At 40.1% G+C, this 24,874-nt stretch overlaps 1 protein-coding gene and 2 non-coding genes across 4 annotated transcripts in view; 1 reads left to right on the forward strand and 2 right to left on the reverse strand.

Annotated features, from left to right (window-relative positions):
• Positions 1-1,491: 1,491 nt before the first annotated feature.
• Positions 1,492-24,874, reverse strand: part of LOC119051832 (olfactory receptor 7A17) — a 33,582-nt gene continuing 10,199 nt past the window's right edge. The window contains exon 3 of one of the 2 annotated variants that reach the window (XM_053668132.1): positions 1,492-2,463. In XM_053668132.1, coding sequence (XP_053524107.1) covers positions 1,492-2,463 — 972 coding nt within the window. Of the gene's footprint in view, positions 2,477-24,874 lie in introns of both variants that reach the window. The other variant, XM_053668133.1, reaches the window with a different exon arrangement.
• Positions 13,936-14,067, forward strand: LOC119043184 (small nucleolar RNA SNORA41). The gene has a single exon (XR_005081373.2). It is a non-coding gene; the product is annotated as a small nucleolar RNA SNORA41 (small nucleolar RNA).
• LOC119051843 (U1 spliceosomal RNA) lies at positions 20,832-20,994 on the reverse strand. Its single transcript, XR_005083003.2, has one exon. It is a non-coding gene; the product is annotated as a U1 spliceosomal RNA (small nuclear RNA).

The following is a 24,874-nucleotide window of genomic DNA, read 5'->3' on the forward strand; positions in this document are numbered from 1 at the left end:
TCACTAGAATGAATAGTAATTCAAACTCTAGTAATCCCTTGATGAGGAGGATATATGTGTACACACATACATATATGAATATATATTCTATTCATATATAATATATATTATTCACATATAATATACATTATTCGTATATGTTACTCATATATATGAACAATATCAATATTGTTATTCATTGTCCATTTCATAGTCATGATGAAATTTAGAAAAGAGAAGACATTTCATTTAGAGCATTGGAATCACATCTATATGCAGCACTGTAGATTTTAAAGCAGAAACAGGAAGATAATTTGATGAAGAAACTATAAGCATGCTAACCAATTCTTCACTTCAGTAGAAAAAAATAACCCTTGTCTTTCTCTGTCTCACATACTTCACTTAGCATGATAATACGCATGTTGTCACAAATTTCATTCCTTTTAAGGCTGAGTAATAATATTTCGTTGTAAATATGTACCACCTCTTTATCCCTTCATCTATTGATGGATATATAGGCTGTGTCTAAATCTTGGCTATTGTAAACAATGCTGCAACATAGGGATGCATATATCTTTAAGAATAAATGTTTTTTATTTATTCAGATAAATAACCAGAACTGGGATTGCGGAAATTATATAAAGGTCTAATCATGATATTATACACCTGAAACTAATATCATACTGTATATTGACTATAACTTTTTCCAATTTTGGGAGGCCTTTGTACATGGACACCAGTCTTCCATACTTCAGTGAAAACGTGTACAGTATAGAAAAGAAAAATCTTAATGGTAATCAAATGTATGGTTAAAAAAATTTCTTCCTCATTTTTGAAGTTGTTTCTGACACTAAGACCATATTAGGTCAATCTCTTTATTCAAATTTGCCTTTCAGTGTAGGCTCCACTTGCAATATATGTGTGATAATCAATTTTTGTTAGTGAGGACATCAAGCTGAAAAAAATACAGTAGCAGATCAGTTATAAAACTTAATACCATGTTAGAGATGACTTTATCAGGAAGAACAGCTAAGGATAGTGATGATGATGTAGGAAAGAATGACAGAATCAAAGTGACAATTTTGTTTTCAAATTTTCTTCTGTGATAAAATTACATAAATGCCTGTAGTTGCCAAGTGTAGTATTTTTTCCATGTCAGTAATATAACTCATGACAATGCTTTCAGGAATACTATAGAAAATTTACTTGGAAAGTTAGATATCATTTCAGAGAAAAATAGTTTTAATGAATCTAATTTACCTTATAAAATAAATGAAAATTTCCAAATATTTCTCATCCAACTTTGGAAAAACCTTGGAGAGAATAGGAAAATTTAATAATGAAAAACTGTCCATATATCAGACAGAACGGGAAGCTCAGTCAGTGCGTTTTTAATTGTAGAAGGAATTTCAAATCAAAGAAGGTTCCAGGCATTAAATAGAAAGTGTACTTTTTCCAGTCTAATCAAAGAATAGCAATTTCTGACTCTAATGTTTTCAACATTATGACCAGTCATGGGAACTTTTTCAGCCCCAGAATAATTAGTCTTTTCATAGCTGCCATCCCAAAGAATCTTTTCAGAGCTCCCTTTATGTCTTTGTTCCTGAGGCTGTAGATGAAGGGGTTCAGCATGGGTGTGACCACGGTGTACATCACTGAAGCTGTTGCACTTGAGAATGAACTGTGGGTAGGAGCAGAGCTAAAATACACTCCTGCACTTGTGCAATAAAATAAGGAGACAACCAAGAGGTGAGACGCACAAGTAGAAAATGCTTTATACTTTCCCTGAACTGATGACATTCCATGTATGGAGAGCAGTATCTTAGAGTAAGAATAAAGGATCCCTGCCAGGGGAACACCACCCAGCAGACCAACTCCAAAATACATCACCATGTCATTAAGAAAGGTGTCAGAACAAGCAAGTTGGACAACCTGTTTGAGTTCACAAAAAAAGTGGGGGATTTCCACATCTGGACAGAAGGACAGCTGCAACACCATTAAGCTTTCTAACAAAGAATTGAGGATACAAATGATCCAGGACATCAGAACCAGCAGCCCACAGAACTGGGGGTTCATGATGACTGTGTAGTGCAGGGGGTGACAGATGGCCACAAACCGATCATAGGCCATCACAGTCAAGAGAAGGACATCCAACCCTGCAAAGAGTAAGAAAAAATACATCTGGGTGATGCAGCCTGCATAGGTGATGACTTTGCTCTGTGTCTGGATGTTCACCAGCATCTTTGGGATGGTGGTGGAGGTGAAACAGATGTCTACCCAAGACAGGTTGGAGAGGAAGAAGTACATGGGTGTGTGGAGGTGGGAGTCTGAGCTGATGGCCAGGATGATGAGCAGGTTTCCCAACACAATGATTAGGTACATGAAGAGGAACAGCCCAAATAGGATGGGCTGCAGTTCTGGTTCCTTTGATAATCCCAGGAGAAGAAACTCTGAAATTTGTGATTCATTGCCTTGTACCATGAGGTTTTGCTCAAAACTAGGAAGAGAAATAAAATGATTCATTTTTACACATGTAGGTATTACCATAGTGAAATGCTATAATTTATGTTTTTCAGTTAAGAAATTATACATTTATATTTATCTTGAGCATATAGTCTTTAAAGAATATGATGTGACATCTCTGATTAGGAATCCTTGTCCCACACTCAGTCTTATTCCCAAGAGGTCATGTAATATATAGTCATAATGCAAAAGTCTTTCATGCACTTGAGGAATTTATGTTGAGTACTGACCACCTTCTAAGGTAAGAGTATAGAATGCTGAGAAACAAAGTTTTTCTATAACCCAATGATGAAAAAAGAATATAAATTAGCAAATATAAAATATATACTATGTCAGAGGATGATAGATGCTATGAAAAAAAGCAGGTGTAAAATAGAATGCATGGGGCTCTGGCTGATGTGGCTCAGTGGATTAGTGCCAGCCTGAGAATCAAAGGGTTGCTGGTTCACTTCCCAGTCAAGGCATACACCTGAATTGCAGGCCAGGTCTCCAGTAGGGGGTGCATGAGAATCAACCACACATTGATATTTTTCTCCCTCTCTTTTCCCTCCCTTCCCCTCTCTCTAAAAATAAATAAATAAAATATTTAAAAAACTGGAGTGTATGGGGTGTTGTATTTCACAGAGTTCAGGAAGCCCTGCAACCCAGGTAACATTTGAACAGAGGCCCAGAGAAAGGCAGAGTGGGAGTCATGCAGTTGTCTAGGGGAAGTGTGTGCCCTGTTGTGAGAAGGGTCATGGCAAAGACTCTGATGATTGCATCTGTTTTGGATACCCAAGGCTCATTTTTAATTAAATTTATTGTGGTTACATAGATGAATAAAATTATATTAACTAATGTCATCCCAATAAATTTAATTTAAAAATAAATCAAAGTATATAGGTTCCATGTATAATTCTATAACACACCATCTGTTTATTACATGTGAGCCCACCACCCAAAGCCAGGTCTTCTTCTGTCACCATGTATGTGACTCCCTCTACTCTTTACTACCCCTCACCCCTCTTTCCTCTGGTAACCACCATATCATTGTCTCTGTGCCTGAGTTTTTGTCCTTTTTTTCTTATTTGCTCATTTGTTGCTTCAGCTTTATATCCCACATATGAGTGAAATCACATGGTTCTTGGGAAGTCAGAGTGTGAAGGGGGATGAGGAAGAGGGAGAGTGATGAGGGATGGTGTCAGAGGATGTGGAGGAACAAGGTGGCCTCACTGCTGCTGCTGCTGCTGCTGCTGCTGCTGCAATTAGGATATAGGTAGTCCCTCTCCTACATGTTGTTTTTTTAATTTTATATTTTGTTTCAAAAGATTCCTGTGAATAGAATTGTTGTTTTCTTTATTTCTATCTTTTGGTTAAGATTATACTGTCTTTTTAAAGGTCTACATTTTGGAGTACATGAGCTTAGGTAACACTGCCCACAGTGTAATCTAAACACTTGTGCCCCACAAAACATGCATGTGTGTGCATACACGCAACACATGCAACACACAGCACACTGTGACCTCCTGGGGCCCCATGCCTCCCTGGTCTCCTCACTTACAGCTGCAATAATTGCGAAGAGAATCATATAAATAAAGCAAGTTTTTAATATCATATTATCTTTATTATGAAGATTGTAGGAATATTTCCCAACAAGCTGGTAAGCCTCCTGAGAACATGTAAACATGGAAATCCATTTTAATGAGATTATTTTTGTGCCCTATATTAAAAAATTTAAGAGGCATTTGGGGAAACGTGAAAGAGGAGAGAAACAGACATGGAGTAAAATGAGATCCAAGAGCTCGGAGGGCCCCTGAGGGACTGACGTGAGCACAAAGCTCCCTGATTCTGGCAACATTCCAACCACAGTTCTAGCCCCTTGACGCCCAGAATAACTGATCAAACAGCAAAAAACAATTTACCCAAAAGAGAAAAGAGCGCTGTCTTTATGGTGTCAAGACATGTTCTTGACTGAACATTTACTAGACCAATAAGCTAAGGGAATAAACACACAATTTACAACATAAAATATATAATGTACAACAATATGAGGACTAAAAAGATAATTGGTGAGACTTTCTAAATGATTTTAGGTGCAAAACTTCTTGAATCAGAAAACTGAATCTGTTTTGAATCTTGGTGTACCAACCACACATTAGCTGCTTGAACTTAGAGAGACAACAGAATGATTCTAAATTCATCATTACATGTTCATATTCTCCCTTAAAAGCCTAGCACAGTTCCTCCCTGTTACTAAATGAATAGTTATCACTGGTGAGATTTGGATAGTTTTTTCTCCTATCTCACAAATATTTCCATTGCTTCCCCACCTCTTGGTAATAACGTATTGCAAAGTAATGCTCATTCACGTATTAAATGCAATTTTTCATTTGGATCCCAGTGTGAATGATGGTACTCTGAAAGGTATGTCTCAGGACCTGCTATTGTGAGGCAATATCTATGTCCAGGGGTCTGGACCTTTTTTTAAAATTTATTTAGAAGGGAAGAGAAGGAGAGAAGGAGAGAAATATCGATGTATGGTTGCTTCTGGTGCATCCCCTGCTGGGCACTGGCTCCTGCTGGGAACTGGCCTGCAACCCAGGCATGTGCCCTGATGGGGAATCGAACCGCGATTGTCTGGTTCGCAGGCCTGCACTCAATCCACTGAGCTACGCCAGCCAGGGCTAGACCTTTCTAATAAATACAAAACAGGCTCAAATGCAACCTATCTTAAAAAGTTGGAAAAATGCCTTTGTTTCTCTATTTTCCCACTGCCCTTAATTGCAAGATTCCTCTCATATGTTCTAATTTTATTAAAACAGTTTATGCGTCCACTTCCCTCCTCCATCTCATCCAACTGCACTTCCACTCTTATCTCTTGATTGTCAACAATTACTCTTGTATTTACTCCTTGTATTGCTCAGTCCAACAGACACTTCTCTTTGTAACATATTAAAGTAATTAGTTAAAAATTAATTCCACAAAGATGGCAATCTCTCAGCTGTGAGTTAGGCTGATTCGGCTCTCGGGTGACTTCAAGTACAAGTTCTCATGTTCCAATCTCTCAAAATCTTTCCTGAAGTAGCTACTGGGCTTTCAGACTCACCTGGAGGGTGTCTCTGAGTGGAAATTCTTTGTGTGGAAGTCTGAATTCCTGCCTGTATCATTAATGATGGAGACCAAAGCTCTGTCCCCAGAGAAGACAGAAGGAAAGAGTAAAGTGTTGGTCTCCAGCCAGAGTTAGAAATCCCAAAGTAGCAATCATGTTCTGTCCAGTTCAAGGTGCACACGCTAAGGGTCTGCAACTGAGAAGACATTTTCAGCTCCCTTTATCTGCTCATTAGGCACTGTTTTCACTGTTACTCCCACCACTGAGCACAATATTTCCCCATGGGATCCTGGTCTAGAAAGAAAGAAAAATTTCCTGCTGATTCACTGTTCCCTGTAGAACATATTAGAAGTCAAGTGAATCAAGTTTTTGTTATTCCTTCTCTATGGACTCAGCTGCCTCCCAGAGGTCTAATCTCCTTCAACCTTATCCTAACCTTAAGTTAATATTTTCTCCACATGTACCACTGAGAAGTCTGTCTTGACTTGGACTTCCACAGAACTGACTTGTGGTAGGAACAGCTCCTGATATCTTCAGAAAATTGCTAACCCCCTCTTCAACAAGAGAGAAATATGTGTTCCTTTGCCACAAAACAAATGGTACTATAATTCTTGACTTTATCTTACTTCCGACAAATCAGTTAGGAGATACATGCTTATAAATCTAATTTAGAGCTATCATTCACTCCTTCTACTAAAAATGTTTCATTATAAGATATATTTAGATCTTTTTATGCACTGTGGACTGAGCTCAGAATCTTATGTGGTTTATATTATTTCATTTTTATATATGTCCATTCTGTGTGGTTGGTACTATTATGAAACCCATTCTACATTTGCAGAAATGAGGCTCAGAGGGTGAAGCATCTGCCCTGAGTTATGAACTGAGAAAGAGAATGACTTTCTTTGGAACTCCCTCAAGATGCTTCTTGTCCAGGCCAGTGGGTCTCAACTGGAAAAATTTTGCCACCAAGGAATAATTGACAATATCTAGAGAAAGTGTTTGTTCTCAGCAGCTAGGGAAGTGCTACTGGCAGCTACTGGATTGAGGGCAGGGTTGCCTCTCAACGTCTTACAATGCACAGATGTCCCCGCCACAAAGAGGAATCCAGCAGATGTGTCAACAGTGCAGAGATGAGAGATACCATTCAGGACCAGAACCTCTCCAGCATCAATGGATATATGTATTTGGGATCTTGTTCAGATGTATATTTTGATGGGCAGGTCCAGTGTGACCCAGAGATTCTGCACTTGTAACCAGCTCCTACTTAATATTGATGCTGCAGGTCCTGGTGTGTGACCACTCTGACTACCAAGGCTGAGATCCAGTGTCAGATTCCAGGATAAGTAGATTTTTGGCTCTTTAAGAATCTTCTCACATACCTCGGGTCTGGACTTACACCGTCACACATTGGACTCAGTAGTTCAGCTTATGAATACTCAACTTCGCACATGCCTCTTGAATATTTCTCTTATGATAGAAAATGACACTTTCAGGCCTTTGGTTCCTTATTTACATAAATAGGAAGCTTCCAGCTATGTTTTGGAGTTGGTGAGAGAAGTTAGTCACATTTTATAACTGATGGGAAATTATTGGCATTGAGCAGATGCTCACTTTATAGCAGCAACGTGACTATGTCCCAGTTCTGAATTTACTAAGCTCATTGTGACACAGAGAATCTGTAGGGACAGGAAGTGAGTCCAGCATGGCCCTGACCCTGAGAGAGAGAGAGAGAGAGCACGGTGATCTCGAAGGTCGACCTGCTCACAGGGCTCCTCACAGGAAGCAGAGTGCTTAAGTAGCCACCATTCTGTGCTATGATGAACTCAGTGATATGACCTCTGACCTCTGACCTTCTCACACTGGCTCCAAATAGCCACAGTAAGGATTTGTAAATTCTTCCATCTGTTCCACTCTTGGGAGTATCTGCAAAGCTGATGTTTCTTGGTGAATCAAATTATTCCATCTCTTTTTATCTTCCTTGTTGCATGTCTACAACGTCTGTCTTATAAATGTTTGATGCTTGTGTGTCTGTTTCTGCTCCAAGTAGAACTGGTTTCTTTTTTTCAGTTACTGAATCCCTGCCTCATTCCCTCAGAGGTCTGTACATCCCCAGCCATGTTTTTGAGTCCTGAATGTGCCTCAAGGGGAATGAGCACGAATCCCTACTGTTTGCCTCTGATTTGGGGGGTGGGGGGGGGGGGCAGGGGGGGCAGGTGGTAGAATGCATGCAGAGAATGCCTAAGAAGAAGCTGTAAGAGGCAATGTGAGATTCCACCCTTTCTTTTCATCTTTTCCTCTGTCATGTGAATGGACCTGTCACATAGAATCTGTTCCACCAGTCCCTGTCCCAGGTGAAGACATCCACTGAGCAAAGAACAGCTGAGTCAGAGCCACAGACTCTCCACAGCCTACCCATACTGTGATGAGGAATAAACTTTTATTATTTTTAACCACTGTGGTGTTGAGTGTTGCTTGCTGACAAAACTGATTAATACATTCCTTTGTGTAATTCTTTTTAAAGTGTATTTCAGTGATTATGCTATTACAGTTTTCCCAATTTTCCCCCCTTTATCCCTCCTCCACTGTGCACTGCCCAACCCTCCAGCATTCCCCCTGCCTTAGTTCATGTTCAAGAGTTGTACATATAAGTTGAGTTCTCTGTTTTCTGTACCATTTTGACCTCTTTCTATCTATTTTAAGCCTACGAATTATGCTTCTACTTAACTGTACCTTTTTCACTCTATTTCTCCCTTTTCCCTCCCCACTGAAAACCCTCCATGTAATGTCCATTTCTCTGACTCTGTTGCCGTTCTAGATGTTTGCTTAGTTTTTGTTTTATTATTTTTCTTTTTGTTTTAGGTTCATTTGTTGATCGTTGTGAGTTTGTTGTCTTTTTACTGTTCATAGATTTTGATCTTCTTCAATTTCTTAGATAAGTTCCTTTAACATTTTATATAATAAGGGCTTGGTAATGATGAACTCCTTTAACTACCTTATCTGGGAAGCACTTTATCTGTCCTTCCATTCTAAATGAAAGCTTTGCAGGACAAAGTAATCTTGGATGTAGGTCCTTGCCTTTCATGACTTGGAATACTTCTTTCCAGCCCCTTCTTGCCAGCAAGGTTTCTTTTGAGAAATCAGCTGATAGCCTTATAGGTACTCCTTTGTAGGTAACTCTTTCTTTTCCTCTTGCTGCTCTTAAGATTCTCTTTTTATCTTTAATCTTGGGTAACTTAATGATGACGTGCCTTGGTATGTTCCTCTTTGGGTCCAAACTCTTTGGGACTCTCTGGTCTTCCTGGACTTCTTGGAAGTATATTTCCTTCACCAGATTGGGGAAGTTTTTCTTCATTATTTGTTCAAGTAAGTGTTCAATTTCTTGCTGTTGTTCTTCTCTTTCTGGCACCCCTATAATTCAAATACTGGAACACTTAAAGGTTGTCCCAAGGGTTCTTAGGCCCCTCTTCATTTGTTTTCCCCTGAATTCTTGTTTCTTCATTCTGTTCTGGTGGGATGTTTATTTCTTCCTTTTCTTCCAAATCATTGGAACATGAGTCCAGTTTCCTTCTTGTCACTGTTGGTTCCCTGAATATTTTGCTTTATTTCACTTTGGGTATCCTTGATTTGTTCTTTCATTTTGCAACCAAGCTCAATTAGTTCTGTGGGCATTTTGATTACCAGGGCTTTGTACTCTCCATCAGATAGGCTGGCCATCTCCTCATTGCTTAGCTCTCTTTCTGAAATTGTGCTCTGTTCTTTTATTTTGGCCCTATTTCTTTGTTCAGAGCACCTGTTAAGTTATAAGGGGGTGGGGCCTTAGGTGTTCACCATGGCAGAGGAACCTTTGCTGTGTTGTGGGCTGTCTATGGGGGAGGGTTTAGAAAGGGAACAATGCTATTACAAAGGGTAGGAGCTCCTTCTTTCTTTCTGTTGTGTCATATTTCATTTTGTAAATGTACCACAGTTTTTGGATCTACTCATTTAACCAGAGAGGATGGGGGAGGAAGATAACAGGGGAAAGAAGGAAAATGGTCATCAAGGAACATGTATAAAGGACCCATGGACAAAGCCAAAGAGGGGAAAGATAAAAGAGGGGATGTGAGGGTGGTTTGGGGGAGAGGATAGTGTGGCAGGATAATGAAGACAACTGTATTCTAATGACAATAAATAAATTAGAAATTAAATAGAAAAAAATAAAAGGGCCTATTTCATCTGTGTGATAAGAGCATTTAGATTCTCAGACAGCTTATTGTGCCAACTTGGTTAACATATGAACACTAATTTGGTGCCTCCAATTAACAAGTCACTATCCTAATTTTCTAAATTACTTGCCTCTCTATAGTTCCTTAGTTCTTATAATTTTTATGTGCCAGGAATACATGAATTTGATAAGAAAAATCTCTTTTTTCCCCACATAAATCTGTAACCTGAAAACATTATTACCAAATCTCAGATGAATAGTCTACCTCATGTGACAAAAAACAATGCCCAAATACAACATCAGCTTTACAGGCAGCATGTACATTACTTTTTAAAACCGTTCTTCAAGAAGTTCTGCTGAGAGATTAAAGGAAAAAGGCATTATGGTTGACAGACTTTCTAATGACACAGACTAGAACATCATGAAATGAACATGTAAATTAATGTCATATACTATCATGTAAACAGTGAAAATCATTGTGAAAGTTGCACGTATTTGTATTGAAAAGTTAAACACTGCTTGGCACAGGGAGGGCCAATGTATGAAAGTAAGTCCACACAGATGGCAGCAAAAACATGGTTACTGAGCTCTTATTTTTGGCCACATGTTCAGTAATGAGGTTTGAGCGAAGATGTAGAGAAAAATAAACATGAAGAGATAAAAACTGAAGGGTTAGAACATCAATGTTCTAGAAAAATCAATGTTCTAGACCAAATTTCTAAAATAAGGTGTATTTCAGCCTGTTTTCTATTCATTGAAAAGTGAGGCAGACAGCACCTTGCAGCAGCAGTCAGTGAGACAGACATTGCAGTATCTTCTCTCATACTGAATATTCACATGAAAAAGTTATTTAATAAATCTAAAGTGAAATAATATTAAATTGAATTACTACCTTGTCATATGATAAATGTCCATTTATATTGACACCTAATTCCAGAATCATTAAATGAATAATAACTGCATCTGCTATGTGCCAGAACACTCAAGGAACAGTATATATTAAATTCTTTTATGTCTTGCCCTGGCTGGTGTGGCTGAGTGGATTGAGCACTGGCCTGTGAACCAAAATGTCACGGGTTTGGTTCCCTGTCAGGGCACATGCCTGAGTTGAGGACCAGGCCCCCATTTGGGGGCAAACAAGAGGCAACCAATTGATGTTTCTCTCCCTCTATTTCTCCCTCCCCCCTCTCTCTGAAAATAAATGAATGAAATCTTTTTTTCTTAAAGATTTTATTTATTTATCTTTAGAAGGGAAGGGGGGAAGGAGGGAGGGAGAGAAACATCAATGTATGGTTGCCTTTTGTGTGTCCCCTGCTGGGAACCGGCCTGCAACCCAGGCATGTGCCCTGACTGGGAATCGAACCGCGATCGTGTGGTTCCCAGGCCCGCACTCAATCCACTGAGCTACACCAGCCAGGGCAAATCTTTTTTTAAAAATAAATAAATAAATTTTTTGGTCTAAATCTTTGACAATTTAACTGTAAGTCACATTCATATCATTAAAATATTGCTATTTTATGTCTTGTTTCAGTTAGTATTTGATTTTTCCATTCACTTTTGCTTACACTTTAACCTGGTCTCATTTTCTCTTTATTCTTCATATTCTTAGTTTGGTTCCTGTATGAGTTCACATCTATTCACGTAACTTTGTGAAAAACCCAAACATGAACAAGTAGGTGAAGTTTCTGCTCTTTGGATCAATCAGTACAACTGCAAGGACAGAGAACAATGAAATGAATGTGTGTTGAAATAATGCCCTTAGTCAGAATAATACAAAGACTCTTCCATCTAAATGATAGAGTTGTGACGGTGTGGGCAGGGTTTACAAAGCGTGGTCTGGGGAGATTTTACATGTTGTATGAAGACCAGAACCAGGACCAGAGTATACCAGCTGGGTTTGTCGCAAAAGAGATCAAAACCCACAGCCCAAGAAGTCATAGGAAAGATGCCACATGAGAATAGAAAAAAGGACCTAATTTCATCCCCTATTGGACCATATAAAAATGAGCCAGTCAAATAATTATGAAATAGGGCTTCTCTGCTTGTTTTAAGAACCACCAATTTTGCTACACTTTACACGTTTTCTTTTGTGAAATGTTGGTTCATCCCTTTGCTCTAGCTGTGCAGTATGGAAAGATAACCATCACGGTGTCACCTCTTTTGTCTTCTAGACAAGTTTGTTTGTATTCTTTTATTATTTTTGCTGGACATCAGGGTAATGTGTTCAGGGTTCAAGTGCAGCCAAAACCAAGAAAGACTTTTCTTCCTCAAACCTGAGCTTATTAGATCATTGTTTCCTCAACCACTTCATTTCATTCATTTCTTTTTCTCTCTTTTTTTCCTTGCTCTTTTTCTCTCAGATTTTTATACAATTACAACTACTATTTATTTTTATTCATTATTAAAGTACAGTTATGCTACCTTAATTTCAGGTGTACAACATAGTGATTTGACATTTATACACCTTACAATGTGATCACCACCACAAGTCTCAAAACCACCAGTCACCAAGCCAACTTATTATGATATTACTGACTGCATTCCCCATGCTATCATACTACACTACATGTCCATGACATTTATGCTATAATTGAAAGTTTGTACCTCTTACTCCACTTCACCCTTTTCACCCATTTCCTCACCGTCCCCTCTCTGGCAACCCTCTGTTTGTTCTGGGTATCTATCAGTTTGTTTTTGTTTTGCTTTGGTTGTTCATTTGTTTTTCTCTGTTTTGTTTTTAGATTCTACATGTAAGGGGAATCATATGGTGTTTGGCTATCTCTGTCTGACTTCACTTAGCACAATGCCCTCTAGGCCCATCCATGTTGCTGCAAATGGCAAAATGTTGTACTTTTTTATTGTCTCTGTTTCTATGATGTGAGTATGTGAAACACAGTGATTATTCTTGTATTATTATTTATTAATTAATGTATTATTTTCCATATGAACAACTGCATACCTATTTTGCTCCACCCCATATAAATGTCATTTATTAAATATATTCACGTATATGTCACTCATTATCCATTCATCTGTTGATGGGCATCCAGCAATTCTACTTCTGAGTACTTATCTGAGGAAAACAAAAATGCTAATTCAAAAAGATATGGGCATCCCTATGTTCACTGCACATTATTTACAATAGTAAAGATATGAACACATTTTTTAAATGTTTGTTTAACTACAGAGCAGAACATGGCCATCCCAAAATGGAGCCCAGGTTTTTTGTCCATGGGAGGTATAGGACAGGAATTGCTGGGAACCATTTCTATGATGTGCAGGGCAACAATCTGACCACCTTGGTTGTAGCCACTCACAGCTGAATCAGTATGGCTGAGGCTGAGAAAGACATGCAAATAACACCACAATGGTCATAGCATGTGTGTGCGTGTTTATGTGTGTGAGTGACTTGTACATGTGACAGTCCACCAAACAGGGGGACTAGGAATTATATACTCCAAGGTAACTCTTACAAACAGGGGCCAGAATTCAATTAAATGGAAGCACTGAGGAGGGGATCTGTCTCCTTCATGGGACACATTTGCAACAAGATTAGTCAAGGGCAAGAGGAATGTGGACAAGAAAGTCTCTGTGTCTGAGGTTTGAACAGCAGCAGCAGCGAGGCCACATCACTCCAACCTACGTGTCTGACACCTTCTCTCCTCTTCTTCCTCATAATCATTTACTACCAACACCAGCTCCCTTTCTCAGGCTGAACATTAAAACAGACACCATCCTCAGGGCCTTTGCATGGGCCAATTATTTTGCTGAGCACACACTTTACAACATAACCTTGAATAATCCCCTTCCCTTTCTTACTTGAGTTCTCTGCACTAATGCCATCTTATTTGCAGGTCTTGACTGAACACCCATGAACACCCTCTTCATTTCTTTATACCTGCTTTACTTTTCTTCTATACCACCTGTCACCATCTGAAACGTTATAGATTTTTATTATTTGCTTCTACCCTTTTCTCCATCATTGCCTTATAGGAAATTTCGTTCTTCAGCACCCTATAATCATGGCCTGGACAATGTGGGAAATATGGTCTGCATTCAATTCACATTCCTGAAACACATGAAAAACTTCTCATTAAGTGTAGAATACATGATGCGTGAGGGGAAAAGATGATCGATATATTTCCACAGCTACTGGTCTGCAGTTGTTCTGACAGTGGCAGTTGTGGCATTCCTCTGTGGGAAATGAACTGTTACACAGTTAACACCACTTTCTTAGCAAAGCAGAAAGTGGGCATGTGTGTGACAGACACAGGAAAAAAAAGATGATCAATATAAAAGTTTTGTATGACAGGTGGCACCATGCATTTCCTGAAAGGGGACCATATTCATACACAATGTATTAAATTAATTTTTTACTGACAATATAAATTGTAGCATTTCCAATTTTGGGAATTAGTCATATTATTTTCCTCTTTCCTAGTATCACCTCCACCATACGGAACAAGGCAATGGTACACAAATTTGAGTTTCTTCTCCCGGGACTATCAGAGGAAGCAGAACTGCAGCCCGTCCTATTTGGGCTCTTCCTCTCCATGTACCTGATCAGTATGTTGGGAAACTTGCTCATCATCCTAGTTGTCAGCTCAGACTCCCAAACTCTACATGCCCATGTACTTTTTTCTCTCCCACCTGTCCTTGACTGACATCAGTTTCACTTCCACCACCATCCCAAAAATGTTGGTGAACATGCAGACACAGAGCAAACATATCACCTATGAAGGTTGCATCACACAGATTTATTTTCTTGTACTCTTTGCAGTGTTGGATATACTTCTCCTGACCGTGATGGCCTATGACAGATATGTGGCCATCTGTCACCCACTGCAGTACTTGGTCATCATGAGCCCCCAGCTCTGTGGACTGCTGGTCCTAGTGTCCTGGATCATGAGTGCCCTGGATTCCTTGTTACACAGTTTAATGGCATTGAAGCTGTCCTTCTTCACAGTCTTGGAAATACCCCACTTTTTCTGTGAGCTCAATCAAATGATCCAACTCGCCTATTCTGACACCTTTCTTAACAACATGGTGATGTATTTTTTCAGCTCTCCTGCTGGGTGGTGGTCCCTTTGCTGGGATCCTTTGCTCTTACTCTAAGATCCTATCCTCTATATGTGCAATCTCATCAGCTCAGGGGAAGTATAAAGCGTTTTCCACCTGTGCATCTCACCTCTCAGTTGTCTCTTTATTTTATTTCAGCTGACCTCAGCTCTGCTGGTACCCACAGCTCACAGTCAAGTACAATAGCCTCAGTGATGTACACCGTGGTCACACCCATGCTGAACCCCTTCATCTACAGTCTCAGGAACAAAGACATCAAACAAGCTCTGACAGCATTTTTTTGTGAAGGAAACGACCAACACGCCAACTGTCCTAAGACAGAACTATGCCCCTGATTGTTGAGGTCAAAGGGTCAGGGTCCGCTATTGTGGTTATTTTGAGACTAAGGAAGTAGAACCTTCTCTTTCTATTTATTTCCTGGAATTTCCATTTCTTTTACCTTAACTTCTCTATTCAATTTCAGAAGCTCCTTTATTAAGCTTTCTTCTCTCTTACATCCCACAGCTTTTCTCTTCATTGTTTTTCTACTTTCCCAAGTTTATTTCCATCATGTGTCAGAAGTACTTGGAAAATCCCATTTCCCGCCCTGGCTGGTGTGGCTCAGTGGATTGAGTGCGGGCCTGGGAACCAAGCAACCACAGTTCGGTTCCCAGTCAGGGCACATGCCTGGGTTTGCAGGCCAGTTCTCTCCCTCTCTCCTTCCTTTCCCCTCTAAAGATAAATAAATAAAAATCTTAAAAAAAAAAAAAAAGAAAGAAAGAAAATCCCATTTCCCTAATGAGACTGTTACCGAACAAGAGGTCCGAGGGAGGGGCAATACAATATTTGGCCCACCTAAGGATGCCCAAAACTGCTATACAACAGGGGTCCCTCCCCAAAAAACAAAATACTAATATCTACTGGGCTCTTCTGTCTGCCGCCAATTGGAAAGACATCTCTCAATTGCCAGAGATTTGTGAAAAGGAAACAAAATGTTTATTTAATTTTATTCAGGCCTAATGCCTCCACTAAAATATCAAAGTCCTTTAGGTTGTACATCTACACCTACACAGCGCTCCCTTCTCCCACTGTCCCAACTCCGGGTACAGTAAGTCAGGAAAAGAGCACACGTCTCTGTTTCAGGCCGCTGGCACCGTCAGCTGTGTCACTGTGCAGGATCTTGAGTTAATCCAAAGTACTGTGGTACCCTCTCATGGTCCACTGGCAAGAGTCCTTTGTACCCAGTTCCAGTCAAAGTCTCTCTTGCTTTTCAGGCCCCGCGGCCAAAGGGGGCACCCCAAAGCCGTGTGGGCCTCTTCTACCAAAGTTGCAGGAGTTTGCACTCCACCAAAAGCATGTGGCTTTCTTCTTCACCTGGCTGCAGGGATCTCCACTCTGGCAAAGCTGCGTGGTTTTCCCTTTCACCTGGGCAGTTATCCCCTCATGTCCTGGAGCCCATCTTTTCCAAGCTCTAACACAGGCCTTCTGACTCCGGAACCCAGCCTCTCTTTATATCCTGTGTCCCAGTCCACTCCCTTTTCCCTGCTCAAAACTAGGCCACAGCTATTTAACATATCTATGAAACCAGTTAAAGATTATAGATATGTTAAATAATCATTCCAGAGGTTAGCTGCAAAACTGTTGCTATGCAAAACAGCTCTCAATGGCCCTGGTTCTATTTGTCTCTTCCCCCTGGGGGAGCGGTGAGGACATCTTATATGTCTCTCCAATATTCTTATACACTTTGAATTCTGGACACCATTCCAAATCTTTTTTTTGGGGTCCCCCCTTGGCTGCACCCTGTATCAAGACAACATGCTTTTTTTAAAATAATTTTTCTCAAAGGACATATATCATATGAAATAATTTTTTCACTAAAAGAATCATCCAGAATCACACTATTCCTATTGGGGAAAGTACATTTAATTACCAAGGAAATTTATACAATTTTATAAGTGAGGAAATCTGAAACCACTGTTTTTCACTTTTATGCCTGACATTCCTTTATATACATCTTTGTGTCTTAACTGTTCTTCTTGACAAGTTAGACTCTAACACACCAATGTGTTTAATAGCCTGTCCCTGAATTTTATTCTCCTCATTATGATCCTGTTCCCCTTCAGCTCAGTGTTCACAATCCCTCCTAAACCCTTTGCAAAACAGTTATCAAATACATGTCTCCTACAGGTCTTCAGTGAAAGACAGATTTTAATAAAATTGACCTAATATGATTTTTTGACCACAGATGACCTTCTATACAGTGAGGCCAAATTGTGTAATTACTGTGCAAAATATTTTTCCTCATGATGTGCATCTAGGAACATGAAACATTGGCCTCCATGAGTAATCAAGGGTGGGAGGTGGGGATGACTGGGGTAGGTAAGTGGTGGGAGCAAATGGAGACAACTGTACTTGAACTGTTACCGAACAACAAGAGGTCCGAGGAGGGGCAATACAATATTTGGCCCACCTAGGGGTGCCCAAAACTGCTGCACAACAGGGGCCCCTCCCAAGGACAAAATACTAATATCTACTGGGCTCTTCTGTCCGCTGCCAATTGGAAAGACATCTCTCAATGCCAGAGATTTGTGAAAAGGAAACAAAATGTTTATTTAATGCTATTCAGGTCTAACGCCACCATTTAAATAGCCAAGTCCTTTAGGGTATACACCTACATCCACACAGCTCTCCCTTCTCCCACTGTCCCAATTCCAGGTACCGTAAATCAGGAAAACAGCACACATCTGTGTTGCAGGCCTCTAGCACCGTCAGCTGTGTCACCGTGCAGGCAGGATCTCGAGTTAATCCAAAGTACTGTGGTACCCTCTCATGGTCCACTGGCAAGAGTCCTTTGTACCCAGTTTCAGTCAAAGTCTCTCTTGCTTTTCAGGCCCCGCGGCCAAAGGGGGCACCCCAAAGCCGTGTGGGCCTCTTCTACCAAAGTTGCAGGAGTTTGCACTCCACCAAAAGCATGTGACTTTCTTCTTCACCTGGCTGCAGGGATCTCCATTCTGGCAAAGCTGCGTGGTTCTTCCCTTTCACCTGGGAAAGAGGGGGTCCTCACCCTGCCAAAACCACGTGGCTCCCTCTTTCACCTCACCAAGAGGGGGTCCTCACTCTGCTGAAACCGCGTGGCTCTCTCTCCCCATCTGGCCAAGCGGGGACCCTTCATGTCTTGGGGCCAGTCTTTTCTAAGCTCCCACCCAGGCCATCTCACTCAGGAGCGCAGCCCCTCATTACCATTTTGAGTCCCAGTCCTTCTCACTCAGGAGAGCAGCCCCTAGTTTCCATCTTGAGTCCCAGCTACTCCCTTCTCCCTGGCTCCAAACTTGGCCACAGCTATTTAACATATCTATGAAACCAGTTAAAGATTATAGATATGTTAAATAATCATTCCAGAGGTTAGCTGCAAAACTGTTGCTATGCAAAACAGCTCTCAATGGCCTGGCTCCATTCGTTTCTTCCCCCTGGGGGGAGGCGGTGAGGACATCTTAATATGTCTCTCCAATATTCCTATACACTTTGAATTCTGGACACCATTCCAAATCTTTTTTGGGGGCCCCCCTGGCTGCACCCTGTATCAGAACAACAATAAAAAAGTAAACTTAGAAAAAGGGAGGGAGAAAGATTGGTGTCCATGTGTAAAGGGGTTTATAATAGATATGGGTAAAGAACTCATTAGTATTATTCTATTTTTTATTAAATTATCTTTGTGTTTCTACTTAAAAACATCCAGTGTTCCCTATACTATGACTCCTTTTGTTACTGAACAAGAGGTCCAAGGGGGTGGGCAATATTTGACCCACCTAGGGATGCCAAAAACTGCTACACAACAGGGGTCCCTCCCAAAGACAAAATACTAATATCTACTGGGCTCTTCTGTCTGCCGCCAATTGGAAAGACATCTTTCAATGCCAGAGATTTGTGAAAAGGAAACAAAATATTTATTTAATGCTATTTAGGCTTAATGTCTCCACTAAAATATCAAAGTCCTTTAGGGTATACACCTACACCCACACAGTGCTCCCTTCTCCCACTGTCCCAACTCTGGGTACCGTAAATCAGGAAAAGAACACACGTCTGTGTTTCAGGATGCTGGCATCATCAGCTGTATCACCATGTAGGCAGTATCTCTCGTAAATCCAATCATGTGGACCTTCTCACAGTCCACTGGCAAGAGTTCTTTCTACCAAGTTCTAGTCAAAGTCTCTCCTGCTTTCCAGGCCCCACGGCCAAAGGGGGCACCCCAAAGCCGTGTGGGCCTCTTCTACCAAAGCTGCAGGGGTCTGCACTCTACCAAAAGTATGTGGCTTTCTTCTTCACCCGGCTGCAGGGATCTCCACTCTGGCGAAGCTGCATGGTTTTCCCTTTCACCTGGGCAGTTATCCCCTCATGTCCCAGAGCCAGTCTTTTCCAAGCTCTCACACACAGACCTTCTCACTCAGGGGCGCAGCCCCTAGTTACATCCTGGGTACCAGCTACTCCTTTCACCCTGGCTCAAAACTTGGCCACAACTATTTAACATATCTATGAAACCAGTTAAAGGTTATAGATATGTTAAATAATCATTCTAGAGGTTAGCTGCAAAACTGTTGCTATGCGAAACAGCTCTCAATGGCCCTGCTCCATTCCTCCCTTCTCCCTTGGGGGGGGGGGGTGAGGACATCTTATACATCTCTCCAATATTCCTATATACTTTGAATTCTGGACACCATTCCAAATCTTTCTTTGCCCCCCCCTTGACTGCACCCTGTATCACTTTCATTGCTATAAAGGCAATATATTTCTCCTTCTAAATTTCCCATAACCACAGAAGGGATGGTGAGTGATCACTGTCAGTGTTATCCATCATTATCTCCACGAGGCTCAGGACTCCATCCATCCTTTCTGATCAAAGAGTGACTGAAGTGAAAGCTCGGGGTCCTGTCAGTCATGTGAACCAGAACCAGCAGTTTTCCTGCACAAACATGCATGTCCTTTAAATCTCTCCCAATTTCAGGAAAATGAACCCCCATTGAGAGATCTTAGATACAGTTATCTGTCTTAGAAACAGAGAAAAGACTGACAGTTGCCAGAGGAAGCCAGCTGGAGGGCCGGCTGAAAAAACTGAAGGGATTAAGCAGTACAAACTGGTAGTTACAAAATAGTCACAGGGATGTAACGCACAGCATAGGGAATATAGTCAGTAATATTGTAATAACTTAGTTGCTAAGTATGGTGCCAGTTGGACACTGAGAATATTGAGGGGGGTCCTTTTGTAAATTATATGATTGTCTAACCACTATGCTGTACACCTGAAACTAATATAATATAGAATGTCAACTGTAATTGAAAAATAAAATATAAGAAAGAAAGTGCACTAATCATACGTCAGAACACTTAAAAGAGCCATGGATGGTATGGCTCAGTGGACTGAGCACTGGCCTGCAAACCAAAGGGTCATGCGTTCAATTCCAGGTCAGGGCACATGCCTGGGTTGCAGGCTAGGTCCCCAGTAGGGGACAGAAGAGAGGCAACCACACATTGCTGTTTCTCTCCCTTTCTTTCTCACTCCCATCCCTTCTGTCTAAAACAAAATAAATAAAATCTTTTTTAAAGAAGAACACTTAAAAGACAAATTAAAAATTAATACTATTTTCAGCATTTAAAAAATAAATTGCTCCAGAGCATTGAAAATGAAGTAAATAAATACATACAAGTTGTCTGAAACAAGCTAAAATGACAGAGTAACCAGGAATGCTGTCTTCAAATAGGAGAACAAATGCCAGAATGTTCTTCTTATACTTAGTGCTAATAAATCATCTTTTATATATACTTCTAACTTGTTTTGTGTCTATTATTCCTTATTGTTCTTTTTGGCCTTCTGTGATTAGAGCTATTTCTAAACCTTGCATCATCTTCAGCCATTATATCCACATTTGACTAAAGATCACCTTTCTTTCCATAAGTGTCCCATTTAAATCCATCTACCTCTTTTCTTAGGAGAGAACATGAACACAGTCCCCCACTACCACAAATCACACGGCTGAGTTTCCCACATTTGGGGAAATCCCAGGGGTCAGCACACCCAGAGTGCAATGGGTGAGCCTCACCCTGGGAAAACCACCTTCGCAACATGGTATCTCTCCTGCCAGGTAAGTATAAAATACATCTCTCTTACATAAGAAATTATAACTGAGAGACTGCTTCCTCTGCATTTTGAAAAACTCCTCTATTATATTTTTTCATTTCCAAGTCCTTGGAAATCTACTGGGTCCCATGTTAATATCTTTAAAATATTACTTGGTGTCTTTCAATAAGTTAATTTTTGATTCTCACTCAATTTTATTCAAAAAATTATTTTGAAACCTATTTTTCCCCTAATTTTACTCCTACTGATGATCTGTATCCCATAAGTGGTTAGTTTTTTTTAAACTTCTCTTCCTATGTTATGCTCACATACACACTCATATGCTTTTGTACAGATGCATGAACAGCATCCTGCCCATCAGAAATGCTCTTTACATGATTCAGTTTTTTTTTTCTACATGTCCAATATTCCTACTTACTCAGCAATACTTATGGTCTTCCCTCCAATTGACTAGTGTGATGCTCATTCATTATCACCATGTCTATGTAATATTCCACAGTTTATATGGGCTATTCACACTTGAAAGTCTAATGTATACTTTCTCAATACATTGCTATTATAACAACATATGAAAATATTTTGAGACGGTTACACTAAAACTATGGTTCTCCACCAGAGACAATATTGTTCCCCCAGGGGACACTGAGCAATGTTTGGAGACATTTTTGGCTGTCACATGGGAGGTGTCAGTAAAGTCCAGGGATGCTCTAAACATCCTGCAATGGCTGGGAGACACCACCCCTCTCACACAAACACCTGGCCCAGGATGTCAGTCCTGCAGAGACTGAGGAGCCCTGCGTTAGATACACAGGTCTTTGTAGTGTGTGTAGCTGCCTTCAGACTGTTCTCCCAATGTTGTAACACTTCACAGTTCTGACAGGAAAAAACAGAGCACCCCTTTGCTACCTGTTTAAAAGTCTCGCACCAGCTCTTTAAGTTTCTTCCAGGCTGATGGGTGTGAAAGAGATGGTTTTTTTTTGTTTGTTTGTTTCCTAAACCATTACTGACTTTGATCCATAATTCACATATTTGATGGTCATTTTGAGTATTAGTATTATATACTCATATATGTCTATTATTCCACCATTATCGGCCTTTCAAATTATTTTTCAAAATTGTCGTTCCTCGGCTGGCTTTTGGGAGACACTTTAGCAATAAAAATGTTTTATATTTTATTTAGTTAAGTATGTCTGTCTTCTTACTTCTGAGTTCCTCACTTGATTACAATGGTTTGGCCCACCCATAAAAATTAATATGTAGTTTTTTTTTATCTGTTCACCTATAAAGTCTTGGTTAGCCTTCCAGTGAATGGGCAATCCCTCTGATTTTTTGTGATATAAGTGATCAACTTCACTTGCTTCCAGTTCAACGCTTATTTTGCCAGCTCTTACTCAACAATTCAATCTTTCCAAATATATTGAGATGCGAACTTTCCATGTGTTAAATGTATTTATATACTGAGACTTAATTCCTCCTTCATTCAACAACTAATTGCTGAACATCTGCCGTTTGCCATGATGTCTAGGAACATTCGACATCACCTTCTACATCTATGCCTTTGCCAACTTAATTGCTAACCCATGTTGAAATCATTAAATTATTACTATTTCATGTCTTGTTTTGTTAGTTTTGATGTTCCACTCAATTTTTTGATACAATTGCTTGAAAATCATTCTGATTACTCTAATTTCATTCTCCCTAACATTCTTGTCATTTTGTAACCTCACATTTACTTAAATGTATTCTATGTAAGTGCACATACATTCCCACACATTTGTGAAAATAGAAAGGTGAACAAAACAGGCAATGCCCTGCTTGTTTAGATCTTGTATTATGATGGTGAAGGCAGAGCACAATGAAATAGATGTTTGCATGATAACATGCTCAGGCATAAATTATATAAAGAAAGTTACTCAGTATAAAAGGATGGAATTGTCACAGCATGTGCAGAATTTTCTAGAGTACAGTCTGGGAGGCCTTTGAATGTTGGATGATCAGAACCAGAATTAGTGTTTGCTGGTTTGCCAAAAATAAGATCAAAACCCAAAGTCCAAGAAAAACAGAAAGGATACAAATTTAGAGAAGTCAGAAAGGGACCTGCCTCATCTGCAACTCAACTTTATAAAAACCCCCTTCCTTGCAAAAATAATTCACGCACACAATCATCATCATCATCACTTGCCACACCTATGTAAATATGGAGGTGCTGCTGAGATTAAAACTGACTTCACATATAGATCAACCACTGCAAATTATGGAGTTTATAAAGATCCTGAATAAAATCAGATGTGAAACCAGGAAACAAACAAGCAAGACAGTTCGAAAAATTGGAAAACTGACTAGAATTTTGATCATGCAAAAAACTTGTTTTAATCGTGGTGTTTGATAATGTTGTCTTCCTGTTCTAAATATCCCTGTCTCTAACAGAAACCAACATGTTTACAGATAAAATCATGCACTCTCAGGCATGTATGGCCAGCTCATTCCATGGGATGAGAATACATCTCATTTAGTAGCTGACCATTTCTGAGTTAAGATGATGAACACATGGGAGTTGGTTTTTCTCTGTTCTCTGCCTTTGTAAATGTTTGAAATTTTTCATGAAAATGTTTTAATATAAGTAGTATATTCAGTTCACTGTTCACATTGCAATTCTTTAAAAAATTAAAACACAAATACAAATGAGTCACTCTGTTTCTGATCCTTTTTCAATCTCAATGCATGTGAAGATAACCACTACTCAGAATTTAGCAATTCTTATTCTCTTCTCTAAACTGTCTTACTCTAAAACACAATCACTTGTTCCACATTTTTCATTGTTGACACTATTACAGATGTCCCTATTCCCCCCACCCCCACCTTTGCCCACCTCCACTTACCCCTCACCCTGCTTGCCCCCTGGCCATCACCACACTGTTGTCTGTATCTAGATGTTATGCATATATGTTCTTTGATGAATCCCTTCACCTTCTTTCATCCAGTCCCCCCACCCCTCCCCTCTGACAGCTGTCAGTCTGTTCCACATATATCCACACCTCTATGTTGTTTCTCAGTTTATTTTGTTCACTAAATTATATATATATATATATATATATATATATATATATATATATATATATATAACCATATGGTATTTGCCTTTCTCTGACTGGCTTATTTCACTTAGCATAATGATCTCCAGGTCCATCCATGCTGCAAAAGGTAACAGTTCCTTCCTTTTTACTGTCACATAATATTCCACTGTGTAAATATACCACAGCTCTTTTATCCACTCTAATAATGGATGCTTGCATATCTTGGCTATTGCAAATAATGCTACAATGAACACAGAGGTTCATATATTCTTTCAAATTAGTGTTTTGGAATTCTTAGGAGATATCCCCAGAAGTGGGATCACTGGTTCAAAAGTGAGTTTCATTTTTAATTTTTTGAGAAAACTTTACACTGTTCTCCACAGTGGCCATATTAATCTGCATTCCCACCAACAGTTCACAGAAGTTTCCTTTTCTCCACATCCTTCGCCCTCCCTGATTTCAGGAGCTGTAATGCCACCCCACCCCCCGCTATGGCTTAGGCTGAGTAAGTGACCTTCAGACCGCAAGCCACTAAGGAGACAAAAGTTTATCTCCCTGGCAGGGGCGCTGCTTCTGCTACTTTTACTTCACCCTGCCTGGCCCCCAATGCTTGATAGGTTAGCCTGTGATGGGTAAGATTTCTCAAGGGAGGGATGACCTAAGATAGGCACTATCATGGGGGCTCCCAAGGAAGGACTTGGGGACTACAGAAGACGGGAGTGTTTGACCCTCGTCCCTCAGCTTTGATATAGCCTGAGTCCTCATTCTGTCTGCAAGAAGTCTCCTAATCTCTTGGCTGCCTTACTTCCCCTGCCTGA

This window comes from Artibeus jamaicensis, unplaced genomic scaffold (assembly GCF_021234435.1).
Source record: "Artibeus jamaicensis isolate MK-2021 breed Jamaican fruit bat unplaced genomic scaffold, CSHL_Jam_final contig_477, whole genome shotgun sequence".
Taxonomy (NCBI): Eukaryota; Metazoa; Chordata; class Mammalia; order Chiroptera; family Phyllostomidae; genus Artibeus; species Artibeus jamaicensis.